This window comes from Salminus brasiliensis, chromosome 16 (genome assembly GCF_030463535.1).
Source record: "Salminus brasiliensis chromosome 16, fSalBra1.hap2, whole genome shotgun sequence".
Lineage (NCBI taxonomy): Eukaryota > Metazoa > Chordata > Actinopteri > Characiformes > Bryconidae > Salminus > Salminus brasiliensis.
In genome coordinates, this window is record NC_132893.1 from 28158164 (window position 1) to 28173419 (window position 15256).

The 15256-nt window shown below is 39.2% G+C and overlaps 1 protein-coding gene across 5 annotated transcripts in view; it reads right to left on the reverse strand.

The window, feature by feature from the left end:
* Nucleotides 1-2438: 2438 nt before the first annotated feature.
* The window catches only part of palm2akap2 (PALM2 and AKAP2 fusion), a 123529-nt gene continuing 110711 nt past the window's right edge, over nucleotides 2439-15256 (reverse strand). For 4 of the 5 annotated variants that reach the window (XM_072658048.1, XM_072658052.1, XM_072658051.1 and 1 more), the window contains 3 exons: nucleotides 11349-11539; nucleotides 9944-9982; nucleotides 2439-6511 (listed from right to left, as the gene is read on the reverse strand). In XM_072658048.1, coding sequence (XP_072514149.1) covers nucleotides 6383-6511; nucleotides 9944-9982; nucleotides 11349-11539 — 359 coding nt within the window. In that variant the 3' untranslated portion in view covers nucleotides 2439-6382. The remainder of the gene's footprint in view (nucleotides 6512-9943; nucleotides 9983-11348; nucleotides 11540-15256) is intronic. The other variant, XM_072658049.1, reaches the window with a different exon arrangement.

The window sequence follows — 15256 nt, forward strand, 5'->3', positions numbered from 1 at the left end:
TCATATTCAGTTCACACGTCAAACCATTTTCAGCCCTTAAGGGAAACAAGTATTACTAATATACAGATATTATAGGATAATGCTGTTGCTAACCACCATTCAAAACCACCTGAACCCAAACATCTTTCTGTACTTTCAGTTTATTCTTCACTGCATTAATTGAATAAGATGAGCTGGACTAGATCTAGAGATATGTGGAGATATCCAGATGTTGTGTTGTCCTGCTGGACACATTGTAGGATTCAGGTATTATGGATTATTCTTACTTATTCTTAAAGACTACAGCTAACATAAAAAAGGACTAAACTATAATGTCTAGTTGAATATACATAGTAAGAATCAGATCAGGATTGTTTTAGATCACAAGAATTGCTTTTAATTGAGTCATTAGAATTCCCCTTTACAAACCACAACTTTCAGATGATATGATACATATTCAAAGTCAAATTTCAAAATGAGTTAAAAACTGGTCTGATTTCAAAGATTTTAAGTAGCATGTTTCAACACAAGGAACAAAGTTCTCATCATCAAGTATACATTTCAAATAAATATGTAAATAATGGCCTTTCCTATAATAATGGCCTTTCCTATAATTCCTATACACTTGGTACAGTACAGTGAACCTGAAGGGCCTTGCTCAAGAGCCCAACCGTGACAGCTTAGCAGACCTGGGCATTGAACTCACAAGCCTGTGATCAATAATCAGTGCATTCCTAAAATATGATCAATTTGGTGTCAATCTGAAGGTGTGCACTGATGCGAAAATGTCTGGTGATATACAGGGTTGAATACATAACCATAAATAAATAATCTGCAAATAGACACATTGTCTGATACATGCTTTACAGAACCCTTATCCCTGTCTAAGCAGTGGATCTGACATCAATTTGGCATAACATGGCTCAACGTATTAATAACTGCAAGATTAAGCTTTAGGCATTTGCCTAATCTGTGTGGACAGATAACTGTACTACTCATACAAACACAGGCAGGCTTATTATCACATGCTGTTTACTGACACTGACTTCCAAAGTCTGTCAGAGGAGAGTTAAACCATACACCAGACTCACGCTTCTGCATGTCTGCTTTTAAATGCAGAAATAAAGACTGGCTTCTGAGTCCACAAAGCCAATATCTTCACCAAACTAAAGGGAACATCTAAAAGAAACTTTTGAGAACCAAAAGCCACAGTAGGTACATCTCAGTTCCTCACAGTAGAGCTCTCTCAAGCAACAGTTCTCTCAACATCTTGTTTGATGCAAAACATTACCAATTAACGGTCATTAGTTTTGTAAAATATAGGCTATGTATTTTGCTAGGATTTTTCTTAAGACCAAATTTTAGACATTTTATAGAGGTTTATGTAAAGTATAGTAAATGAACTTAAGGGGTTTCCCTTCTCCAAAATAAGGGGAAACATCTTTGCCTTGTGTTTAGAACCACCTGCTTTATCAGATGGTTAGTACTGATGACAGATTTATCAATGAATCCTTTTGTGGCATCTGTGGGTCTCGAGCTCGTGACCTTTGGATGACAAAGCAGAGGCTTACATGGCTGTGCCACTTGGGAACTCAACACAGTTCCCGTTTAACTCTGCACTTTTAGCAAAGAGGATTCTATATTCAGTCCTAGGTAAATGTTTATGCACCTCAGGTCAAAGTCAAGGGTGTCCAATCTTATCCGCAAAGGGCCGGGGGGACTGCAGATTTTAACTCCTGATTAATCAATTGGCCAGTCTTCTTACCACTGATCACACATGCTTCTGGTTTGCAGGAATGAAAAACTGCAGCCACACCTGGCCTTTGTAGATAAGATTGTAGATAACACCCATGTTCTGCACATTCTACATGCCCAAATGTTTGTGGACACTGTTTCAAATGAATGCATTGTCCTAGTAAAATAAAGACTTGTGCCTAATGCCAGGTGTGGACTAGATGGGTATAAAGCCCCCCAACATTGAGCTGTGGAACAGTGGATCTGTGTTCTCTGGAATGATGGTTGGTGCTCCATCCAATATCCAGACCTCACTGATGCTCTTGACACTGAATGCAATCAAATCCTCAGAACAATTCTCCTTCAAAATCTAGCAGAAAGCCTTCTTTTTTGTACAGTAGAGACAATTACTCCAACAAAAGCAGGACAAACTATTTTTTAATACCCTTGATTTCATAAGAAACAATGCATAAACAGGTGTCCCAATACTTTTGTCCAAAGTGACAATGGTTTTAAAAAAAAGAATGTGCAGAAGGTTTTACATTAGGAGTTTGTGTCCTGTGGAGGATTTGTTCAAGTTCAAGAGAGTTCTGACCCCTGCCCTTGGGAGACCTAGCTAGAGGGGTAGATGGCTTGCTTCCTGCAGGTTCTGGATCCAACCCTAATCCACCTCACCTGACCCAACCATCAACAAGATCATCAAGACTAAAAAAACTGAAACAACGTTTATGCATTTTTGTTTTAATGAGAAAATAATTATATATGCGTTTAAGTGTGAGCCTTACAATTACTATAAAACAACATAAGCAGAATATATTAACATACAATAAGTGGTTAACATATTAACACAAGGTTTAAAAAAGAAAGAAAAACACAAGCGCATCACCCACCTCAAAACTGCTTTGGTATCTCCCAAAGAGAACAGCAAATTGCAAAAAAACCCCAAAAAACCCAAAACATAAACAAACAAAACAAACAAAAAAAACACTTTGCAAACAGCAAGTTTTAACTTGGTAACGGAAAACTGTTTTAAACAAAAAAGCAAAGCACACTCCACATATTTTGGTGTGTCTGTTATTACTTCAAATGTGGTACATTTGTACAGTTTAGTACTGTCTGCACTATTTGGAGCTGTTGACTGAAGAGGTCAGATCAGATATCATCTTTCTGCAGTTCTGAAGGTACTCAGCTCCGTTGGCAGATCTATTTTTTTTGATGCAGAGATTTTCATCCCATTAAAATACCATAGGCTGCATGCACTGAAAAAGGCAAAATACATGGTTACTGAACTGGCAAAACACTGTAGAAAACCATCGAAAATCAAGTGCGCTAAGAATGTTCTTTTACCCCGCTTATATGCAAATGGATGGTTCCCTCTGGCGTCCGCAAGTGCTCTTTTCTGTTACACTGGCTGCGTAAAAACCTTATTAAATTGTCATGTTTTTAGATCAAATTTCTTTCATACTAACTGATAAACCGAGCTCGGCTAGTGTTACAATACCAGCCCAGCCAGAACCACCAGAAACAGCTGAACACATGAAGGTTACTGGTGAACTGTACTGCAAAGCAAAGAGGTACTTGACTACCTAAAAACTACTGACAAATACTCAATATGGCAAACTGATTACACCTTAGCTCTTTTCACCTCTGTTCACTTCATGCACAACATTAACTGGGAACCACTGAGGGTGATCAGGGTGGTCAGGATGTGCTGAAGACCTTTGCATATATTCTGGAACTCTTATGTACTCAATGCTCACTCCGGACATATATTGCTCCAACACACTTGTACAAACTCGTAATCATGCACACACACGGTACTCTCACGGTACTCTCACTCTTTTTCACACACACACACACACACACACACACACACACACACACACACACACACACACATTCACACAAGAAAAAGAAGTACAGGCCACAACTTCTTAAATGCACATACATGGTATTAAAATGCCAGCCTCCATAAAACTATTTCCCATTCATAGGTACAATGTAAATAGTCCACTGCACAAATAAAAATATTTCCCCCTTATTATATTCAAAATATTTGTCTACTAAGTCATATAACACATCAAAAGAATCCCAATAAAAATCACATCCTTACTGAGCTATTCTTAATATCTGCTGCTTGATCTCTTCTTATTTGTCAGTCGCAAAACCCCCCTAATAAAGAAAACATCACTTATACGCTCCATGCTCGACTCAAGCGTCCACAGTTCTGGTGTTACAAACACCACACTGCAACAATCCTTTAAATAACCCCCTGCAAAAGCATCTTTGTCATGTATGTGTGGCTATAAGAGCCACTTCAGTCTCAGCAAATCAAAGGCCTTTGAAAAGAAAAGAAAAAAACCTCTCATAACCATTGAATCAACAAGGTCTCTTAAGTACAAATTTCTGACATTTCTATTGCATCGCAGGGCCTTTTCTAGGGCCTTTCTCTTTATCTAACCCAGAAACTACAAATACGGTTTCCTTACATAGGGACAAGTGTCCCTTAAATACGTTCACGTTATATATTTATGCGTATAAAACAAAGTAAAAGACCTTTTCTGAAAGTCCACACAGACAGTGCTCTTCAGATGTGCCTCCTCTCAGGATCTTAACTCCTAGTTGTATTGTTTGTGGGCTGCAAAAAGGCCTTAGGTAGAAGGCAGAAGATCCAGAATCCACAAGTCCAAAGACTTTGCCGTTCTCTGCGATGAAGTCCTGGTTTGTTAATCAAGGCATGTCCACCACTGTTTAGAAAATGTATCGATGCTAATTGTCATTTTTTCATTTTTTTCCTAGTATACTTCACATGGTTGTCATTTGACAGAAATGAGATAACAAACAGCAATTTTATTCCCATTTACCAGGCATTTATATGTCTAGAATTATCTACAAAGCTTCTGTTTAACAATTAAACATTGGTATTCCCCTGTATTGCGTTTACAGATTCTAATCGGATCAGCTAAAACAATGCCAATACACAGTACAAACAGTCCATATAGCATGGTAATTAAATATTAGACTCCTTAAAGACTCCATAGAAGGTTGTGAGTGGGAGTCCATTGATGCATTCTTCTCAATATGATGTTTTGGACTTTACCATGCTGAGTATTTCAATGTTTTGGCTTGAAGAAACACTAAACACTAAATTGCTGGTTGTCCTACAAATTTGCACATGTTTAAACATCCTCTTAAACCCTACAACACCCTCCTTATCTGCTTTATCCCCCTTATCGACCCAACATACATAAATTGTGCAAGATAGCAAATTATAAATTCATTGTAACTCTGGACTCGTGGACACTTGGATTATCCAGCACAGTTATTCAAAAGTGGGATACAAAAAGGGTCAAGGGTCGTGGCTATGAGGGGTAAGATGGAAAATAGTAAAACATAAATGTTTAATGTTTTATTTTTTGTGATCTGGAATTCCCTTTTTTCACAATATAACCTACACATTTTATAAAGGTCAGATTTGTGTCATCAACAGGTCAGTTAACCTTTTTCCAAACTCTTTCCAAAATGGACTGCTGTGTTTCCAGAAGATCCTAAACTTTTGCAGTAGTAGTAGTACTGCATCCTGACAAGCTTGTTTTTGTAAGAGGGGTCAGGAGGTTCTTCAGACTGACTGAAACACTGTATGCAGTTTGCAAGCACTTTTGCAGACAGCAGGTGGTTTTAGCTGGCAGACAATCATAGACTGCATAGACTGCAAAGTCTTCCTCTACATATTTCCTGGCTTTTGTCAATAAAGAATGGCCAAGTTGCTGAAAGGCAGTGTTCAGCAACACCTTCCGCTAGCTGTCTGCATTATTCATCTTCCTCTCTGCCTTGTGCTGTAATATCTAATTGGCTGAACAGCATTATGTATTACAAACCTGGCCCCTACTGTTCCGTGCTGGTCTCCAAACAAGAGTCTCCTCAAGTCAACCATACTGTGCCCTACTTTCATCCTCCTTTTCTTTAATGGGTTCCTACTATTTTTAATTTTTTTTTTCAGCTGGATTTATATCCAAACTGGCAGAAAAGCATAAAAAAGTATTTTCGGAAATGACTGGAAATGGAAAAGACTTGGTGGATGTTAAGATTGTTTAGCACTGACTGGTTTATTGCCCCAATTTCATAGGAAAATGTCCATTTCAAAGTTTTTTCAGACGTACTCATCCTCTACATCCTCTACTCATGTCACGTCTTCCTAGCCACGTAATCTCTGTTGCCTTTAAATCATATACCTACGATCGTCCTTATATACCCACACAAATCACTTGGCAATGTCAGTTCAGTGTCACTTCATGAAATCAAGACCCAACCATAAGAAATGGAAAGACTGGTATAACCCTTCATTTTTGCACAGTTTCCAAACCTCCCCCCAACCATCAGGAAAAACAAAGGAAAGGAACAGAAAGCACTACAAGATTTGGACGTCCGGGGCTTATTGTCGTCGCATAGAGTTCTCTGTGAAAAGGCTGTTCCTCAGGTTCCTCTGAGGCATGGGTGGTCTTTGGCTCCACTGGGTGAACAAAGCTCCAGTGCAGCACCTTGAATCAGTGATTCGCTCCTGCAGTATAAACTCAGAATAAATACTCGTAGTTGTCTCATCACCCTCCCAGATCTGTTCTCTTTTCCTCTCATTCTTCTTCTCTTTCTTTAGTATGTGGGCTGGACTAATTTACTCTTCTTCTTCTTCCTCCTCCTCTTCCTCCTCCCCCTCAACTTCGTCCTGATTGGCATAGATTCCTGCCTCCCATCGTAGAGCCATGTTGCTTTTTCTGCGGGTCACTCGTGTCGCCTCCAGAACCTGTGCCAAAACACAGAGAATAGGTTGCTGTTAGTGTATGAGTGGCTCTGTAGTGCTGTAGAACACACTGGTCAAACCTAGAGCCTACTCTGACCTAGCACTGTCTCTTTAAGCTATTAAGTCAAAGATCCAGATGTTAACTAGGAAGGCATTAATACTCTTTTACCTTTTAATGCTTACCGTAATACTAATAATTTAATCCTCAGTGCTTTCCTGAGGGTAATAAGTCACATAGGTAGGTCTGCATAGATGCATTCATTAAGTGGGTCAGGGGTTCTGCTCCAGAGAGTCCATTTTTTTCCTCTCTCTCTATGTGTTGGTAACAGTGTTAATCTCATAATAGAAATTAATGATGGAAATGTTTTTGTTTTTGCTTGCTTTTGTCAACAATAATGACAAAAAGAGAAAAACCATCTGCTCTGTAATGATATTAAATTCATGTTAAATTATTGATCATAAATATGTGACTAAATAAAAATCAAATTATATATATAATATATCTATATATGTTATATAATATATATATGAACAAAACAGCTATCAGTTTTTTATTTCTACTTAATTCAAATAATCTTATTACCAATAAACAGTAATGAAAAAAAAAAAAAAAAAATAATAAAAAAATAGGACATCCCATAAAAACCTTTGCCCTTTTTAACATATTTAAGTATATGGACATTCAAGTTTCATTTGAACAATACTAAGATATGGAGGTAAAATTACTAAAGCACCTATTTGTTTGTCAATTGTTTCAAATTGTCTTCCAGTTTGGTAATGCTAGTGGTTTGCACTGAAAATAGTGAGTACTGTATAGTAGTAGTACTGTATATGGAGACTAACGTGGATCATATTGTTTACAATAGTATATATGCTAAAACTATTTACCAATTTAGTCAGAGTAGGGTAAAATGAATCAATATAATAATAAAATAAATACAAAATTAATTGACATTTGTTGTCAAAAGAAAACTACAGAAAAAATGGGAAAAATTGGGACGAAGCAAAAATGTAGACTCTCTGGGGAGACACTAGTTTGAGAAGTACTGTTAACTAATTCACTATATTACTGTATATACCAGTTTGGACAAACTGGGCTCAAGTAATGAATCATTTACATGCCCTTGACTGCGCAGCAAGTTTACCATTACTGTTGGTCTAGACTTAAATCCTTTTAATAAACCTGTGGCAACCCTGTGAACACTTTTTAGCAAACACTTGTTGAGACATGCACTTCACACAGCTCAACTTGGATCTCATTTGGCACAAGCATCTTGCTGATGTTATCATGCTGAGCTACATCTCTTTTGGCTTGTTTTTTTTTTAACAGCTGAGGAGCTGTAAATACACACTCCACATCACACAATACAGCATTGAGAGTAAACACAGGCTGTACAGGGCAGTTTCATACAATACAGAGGAACAGGGACAGTCATGCTGCGTCAGAGCGCCAGGTGGGGGCCTCCGTCTTTTGTCCATTCGGCACCAAGTGTTACAATCACAGGGCCATTATGTATTACTCCAATGAACTGGAATGTCCAATCTAACCTACAATGTCCCACAGATCTATCGCTGGACAATCAAGGACAAAAATCTAATATGATGCTGCTTTCTCTGCTCTCCTAACTTTCATATTTGTTAGTTACACAGTGATGCCAGGTAAGAACAACCTTTGGTTTCTCAATGAACCTCTTAGTGCACGTTTTTATGTAAAGGTTCTATATCAGGAGTGTCCAATCTTAGTCCTATAGATCTACCCTGGATTGTTCAGACCTACATACTAGCCTCTAATACTGAGGCCCTTCATTACTTCAAGTGTGTTAATAAGAATAGAGCTGGAACTAAAGTCTGAAGGCTGACAGATCACCAGGACCAAGACTAAACATCAGTATTCTACACCAATGAACCATTTTGTTATATAGCGCTATATGTCCAAGTCAACGGCCATTTAGGAATGTTTGATTTAGGGAGTGTAAAGCTATGGTAAATTGTTACATACTGAAGAAACATGGCAAACATGATGCAGAATAGACTGGACATTCGTAGTTCATGGTTGTGAGTCAAAAGTTACGCTTCCATCAACTTTCTGCACAAATTGCAAGTGATAAAACTAACGTTTAGTGATTAAAATGATTAAGATGCCTAAATGCTTAACAGAAGAGTTCAATTTATTTATTTATTTATTTATTTTAAACCCAATTTCCTTCCAAATTTAGCTCAGCCAATCAACCCACCCAATCTCCAGGACTAGGAGGGGGAGATACAAGTGAAGTCACGTGTTTTCAAACTGCAGCCAATGCAGAATCACAAGGCAGCAAATGTGTTAGGAGGAAAGCCTTGGATCCCCAGCTCTGATACATCAGCCAACATCACAAAGGGAGTGATAAAGGGAGGATGGCCAGAAAGAGTATGGCCTATTGTGCTCCCTTAGTCTCTGGCTGCTGATGGCAAAGCAGCATGACCTGGGATTCCAACTAGCAATCCTCAGGCCACGGTATCAGCATCTTAGTCTGCTGAGCCAATTTCTTGTACAGTATGTTACAACTTCTGTACCTCCAAATAACCTACTGACAAGATATTTTATTTATATTTCCATTTAATTATCCATTTTGTTTTTCAATCTGAACTGCAAAAGATCCATTATCTCTGCCATATAGAGCTGCCTGAGCTCTCTCTATGTAGACCTTTTCTGGATCGCTCTCTCTGCAAGAGCTGAAAAGTGGCAGCATTCCTTTTAAAAGCATTTCCTTCTCAGTCCAGAGGAATGTGAGGGAAATGTGCAATGTGACTAAAGTTGTGTAATAAATGTCTTATTTTACCCCACAAAAATGTTATACTTTTTCGCAGTATTTCAGGTATCAACAACCAACTGAACTGCTAAAGGTGTTCCCTAGGGGCCACAATACACTTGCTAGTAACCACAGTAGCTATCCGAGTAGCACACTGCCCCCACAATTTATGCTGGCATTGCATCTCGTGGACGCACCATGCTAATTCCTGCGGACGCACATAACCTACACTCCGCACGAACACAGGATGCGTGGGGCAGCCATGTTGCGCACACGTACACATAGTAAAAAGCAACTTTTCAAAGCATTAAAATATTTTTCCAACAAAACCGTTTGGATGGAAACGTAGCTAATGACATGAGGGAAGCACTGGCATGGATGCATGGGTGTGTGGATGGGGCAGGGCTGGGGAAGGGGTAGATTCAGGGGGTGTAGGGGTGATGTTTTACTATGGGTTGACACTCGAGACCACAGATGTAATCATTATTTGAGTTTGTAACTTTTTCAATGTCAAGGCGTTTGACACTGGAAACATGCCACACTCACCGGCAAAACACCAAACAAAACTCAAATGAATTGGGAAAAAAAGCATGCAGTGACATTAAGAGGAGGGCATTGCACTTTCAGGCAAGCATAATACCAGTACCTCAGATGTAACATCACTAGAGAGCAATAAACGGGCGTACTGACAAGAAGGAAAAGAGGCAGCGTTAGTTATTCACTGAGCAATACTGATAATAGAAAGAAGCTTCAGAAAAGCACACCGTCCTCTAAAACACTAACACTGCTCAAAAGAGTCATTTTTTTGCATCTGGATAAGAAATAGCATCAGCAAAGGACTGTTTTGGCATGTACTGATAACCAATCTGGGTCTCAGATTGCTAAATGACTTTTTAATTATTATGATAAACTGCACTGCATTTAAATGTAATTTACACTCAATATTTTACAATATTTCTTGAACATTGGGTTCAGTTCATTTCGGCCTGCTTTAACCCCTAAAACAGCCTATAGCCCCACCAGTTTGTACAGAAGTCCCAGTAGATACTGAATAATACCCCTTAGTGTGTAATAACACTTGCTGCGTTAATAGGTTAATATGTTCACAGTTAATATGTCCTTGGACCCAGCAATCATTTGCAACAGACATATACTATATGCCCTTTCTAATGAATGCATTCAGCTATTGCTGGTACGTTACTGACACAGGTGTAAAAAGCCCCGCAGCACTGAGCTGTGGAGCGGTGGAACTGTGTTCTCTGGAATGATGGCTGATACTTCATCCAGTACTTTTGGGATAAGTTGGGGAGTTGTGGATGACGTGGGATGGTGGTCATCCAACATCTTGACCTCACTAGTGCTCTTTTTGCTGAAAGCAATTAAATTCTCACAGCAATTGTCCCCCAAAATCTAGTAGAAAGCCTAATTTACCTGGACAGTAGAGACAATGACAGGAAAAACTCTTTTAATATTTCTGAAAATTTTGAAAAACAGAAAACAAAGCGGTGTCCAAATACTTTTGCCCATAGTGCATTGTTTAAATATCCCTAAACAATTTCCTTGAAATGTAAATAGGAAGGGGACTTTCATTTATATGAAGTCAGGGGGTACTTCATAGCTTTCCTTTTTCATGTGCCTTAGTCTGTTTTAATTCTCTTGAAGCTGAGCTGGAAAGTCCCTTAACTTGCTCTGCCTTAAAAACCACAGGGTCACATGACATGCAAAAGAGGAATTGGTAGTGAAAGCCACAGTCTTGCATCACTCTGTATTGGCATAATGAAACAGGACCACTAGTAACAACTAGCAGAAAGTGTAAAATACTCGCTTCAGGTTTAGAGGAGGGCATGTTCACTAACAGAAGCCAAACATTCCATACCAAGCCAAAAAATACCATCCTAGATTCAGGAGAGGTGGTTGATAGAAGTGTTAAGCGGCAAACTATGAACATTTAATGAAGACACAATAAGACAAATATCTAACTTGATGTTATGCTCCTGTACAGGAAATCAAGGTCAATAGAAATGCTGCTTATTTATTATTGGGACACTCACACTGTTGTCCTCTTGTTTCTCCCGACGCTTGACTTTGTGTGTCTCGTAATCTTCCATCAGAGTCTGCATGAAGTTCTTAGGCCGCAGACTCCCACCTGAGTCGTCGCTACCCAAATCAGAAAGGGGAGAGGGGGCACCGCTGGAGGAAGCAGGGGATACTGGAGCAGCAACACGGATCTTCTCGATTTTACCTGAACAAAGACAGAGAGACATGTAAACCAAGAGAATACAAGCTTTTTATGAGTTAGCTGAAATACTAATATGGCAAGCAGAGAAACATAGTATGGCATAAACCATAGCAGTTAAGTAGTATGGGCACCAACTTGTTTCCTCTGCTCTAATCCAATGAGAGACATTTCATGGACATGTGAGCAGGAATTGTGGGTGAATATTTTACAATTATGAACCAGGTTTTTTCCTTCTCCTGTAAAGTTGCCATTTTGGTGACAATGACAATATGCTTTTAAAATCATATTACGTTTATTAGACCGTTCTGTTACAATGAATAAGATCTGTGAGTAACTTTAGGAGGTTCTTCACTGCCCACTGCATCCGCAAAGCAACCAGCATTGTGGATGACTCCACCCACCCTTCACACAGACTGTTCTCCCTCCTGCCATCAGGAAGAAGGTACCGCAGCATCCGGTCCAACACGACCAGACTCTGCAATAGCTTCTTCCCCCAAGCCATCAGACCTCCCCTACTCAACTCAACTTCTGAACTGATGTCTTTTCTGTTACATGCACACTCTCTCTCTCTCTCTCTCGGTCTCTCTCTCTCCAACCATTTACCCCAGATAAAATGGGAAGCATTTTTTGCACAAGCATTTGCACTAATAACTTTACTACCTCACTGGACTCAATATTTATTACACACTGCATAATTTGCACACTACCGCCAATTATTTATTATTCTCTGTCTGTACTGTGTTGTATTGTCTGTCCGCACTTGTTTGTGTTGCACTTGTGTTTTGTATGCACTGTCTATGTTGCACCATGGTCCTGGAGGAACGTTGTTTTGTTTCACTGTGTACTCTGTATGTAGTTGAAATGACAATAAAACCCACTTGACTTGATTATATGATATCTTGGCTACAAAAAGGACTTGAAAAAATGTTAATAACACAAAAGCAATGGCAATCAAATACCTCAACAGCATATTTTAAAAAATAGTCCTCTGTAATATTAATATTATGAGCAGATCATCTTTAATCAAATATCAAGTAATCTAAATGCTGTACCAGTGTTTTTACATCCAGTGGTATGAGGTTTTGTGGTCATTGCTGTCCCTACTGTTGTCTAAATGGTAAATGCACTATTGTGGCTGTTTTCTGCCTGGTCCTAGCACTTTTACTGGCTAATAGCCCAGTGCGGTGTAGGTGGTAGTAGTAATTTGCATAAATTCAGCAGAACTGTAGAGCACTCTTAATTCTCTAGATTCTCTAGACAGTGATAGAGTTATAAAAACCATTTTATTAAATCCAGGAAAGGCAGATAGTTACCAGTTGATCTGAGTTTGAAGATGAATTGTGCCTCTTTAACATGAGCTCAAACACAGAGCTAGCAGCCCAGAACTAAAGGGAAGGTGGACACTGAAACTGTAATAGGCTCTGCAATTACACTGAAAATACTGCTCTCATCAGTTACAATTTTGCCAGCATCCCCTAAGTCTCATTGTAGTATCTATTGCAGAAGGGGGTGTATGAATACGTAAAAAAATCTGTTACACACTGGATCTGGAATATTTTAATAAAAAAATACATTTACATCTACAACATCTATATCGTGGCTGTCGGATGTAAAACTTGTATCTCCATTTTTACCTTTTTACACTTTTAGACATCTAGCAGTTATTCTTTATGTTGTGTCAAAATTTCATGATTGCACTGACTTCAACTGAAAGTCATTTTTTCTTCCTCTGTAAAGTTAGCATTTTGGAGATCCAAGGTTTTGTGTGACAGCGTCATTATTTCATATGTAATTTGTCATAGATGACATTAGGATGGTAAGAACTGATTCCATAAGGGTGATTGCAAAAATGGCTCTGTCTCAGTTCTGTTGGCTGCCTTTTATATTGAGAAGCTTTATAACTAAAATGTTAGAGAACAGAAGAGAGAAGAACACTGAAAGATCCCCTAAAAAGACCGTTCAGTCCGGGTCACTCAATCCTCAACTATGTTAGAGAGTGTTCTCTCTGTATTTTATTTTCATTTTTTTTTTTATTTTCATTTTTACATATATTTTTATATATTTATGTATATTTTATTTATTTAAGTACTGCTTCTGGGTAAAACTGGGTCCTTGGGTACCACAATTTCGTTCCACCCCATGTACCACATGTGATGCGAATGACAATAAAGTCTCCTTGAATCCTTGAATCCTGAATCCTAGAAGTGACTCCCAATAAGACCAATTTTCCCCCTAATGAAATACATTCCAGCTGGTCTTTTCACATCTTCCCATCAGTGACCGCCGACCAGCGGAAATGAGAAAGCTAAGACTCATTCTTGATGACGTCCCAAGTAGTGTGAACTGGAAAGCTGAAAGCAGAGAACCGGGACTTTCACTGCGTTCACTGCTTGCCAGAAGCTCAGTACTTTCATTCCCCATTTGAGATAAAGCCAGCTGAAATATTCCAAAGGGAGGTTACGGTAAGTCACGGCTCTAATGGCAGGAGTCCAAACCAATCAACCATCTAACTAAAGTGTAGTTACAAAAACAAACAAAAAAAAACCCTCTAAATATTAAGAAACATTTCCAGAAACAGATCAATCCTACAGCAAAACTGCATTCGACAAGTTTGGACCAAAGCCTGGGTCTGATCTCTTACTGGAGCCTACACTTTCTGTCACTACTCAAATGTTAATGACTCACATTCAATGTGCCATTAAGTCCACTAACTCGGCTGAAGTATGTTGGTAGCCTACACAGAACAGAAATGTGGATTACCTGAAGGTCTTAAGGCACTTAATCCTCAGCTGATTCATGCTGAAGCTAAATATACATATATTGCCATTGTAACTACCTAGACACTAAGGACAGTCTCCTCATGTCTGAAATACTCATGCGGTTCATTCTGTCACCACCAGAGGGCAGTAATCACCTGAGAGAAAAACTTCAGTCTGTTTCTCCTCACTCTCAAAAGCACTCAGTTGTTTGTTAACCTGCATTTGAACCTTTTGAAAGTGTGCTGATTAGACCAGACGAGTCACAGTCATATGCATTACTTTGCGCTCAGTCCCAAACAGGAGAATGACAGTGTTGGCTCATTCAGTAGTGAGAGCTCTGGGCTATTGATGACAGGGTTGTGGGTTTGATGCTCCGCAAGCTGCCCTTCACCCTCCCTGCTCCCTGGGTGCTGCAGCGATGGCTGCCCACCGCTCGGGGCATGTGTGCTCACAGTCACTGTATGTGTGTTTCTCTGGTGTGTATTTGTGTGTTCACTGCATGGATGGGTTAAAGAAAGGAGCCAAATTCCATCGTGTCCAACACTAATGGTGAATATGGATGTCTTGATTTTGTGTTCTGCATTATTACAGTGCCCCGAAAGGCCAGCTTGCAAAAGTGACTCACAGTAGCAGCTGCTGCCCTTCAGGCAGTACTTGCAACTAGCCTAAACATTAAGAATGCCTGAACCTAAGGGTGTTCTGAAATGTATGACACATAACCATTGGTTATAACGAACAGAGGTTGTGTTATGGAACCAGTTACCAGTTTTGTTTAGGGTGAGAAGCTGCTGTTTCCAATTAGCAATCAGACTTCTTTAAAAATCAAACCATGTGAACCGATGCCGCAGAGGGACACTGCTGTATTTACAGACATAAATGTGGTTGAAGCAGTTCCAATTAGCAAATCTGTGGCCTCTGTGCTTTGTCTTCCACACACATACAGGTATGGAGCCAACTATTA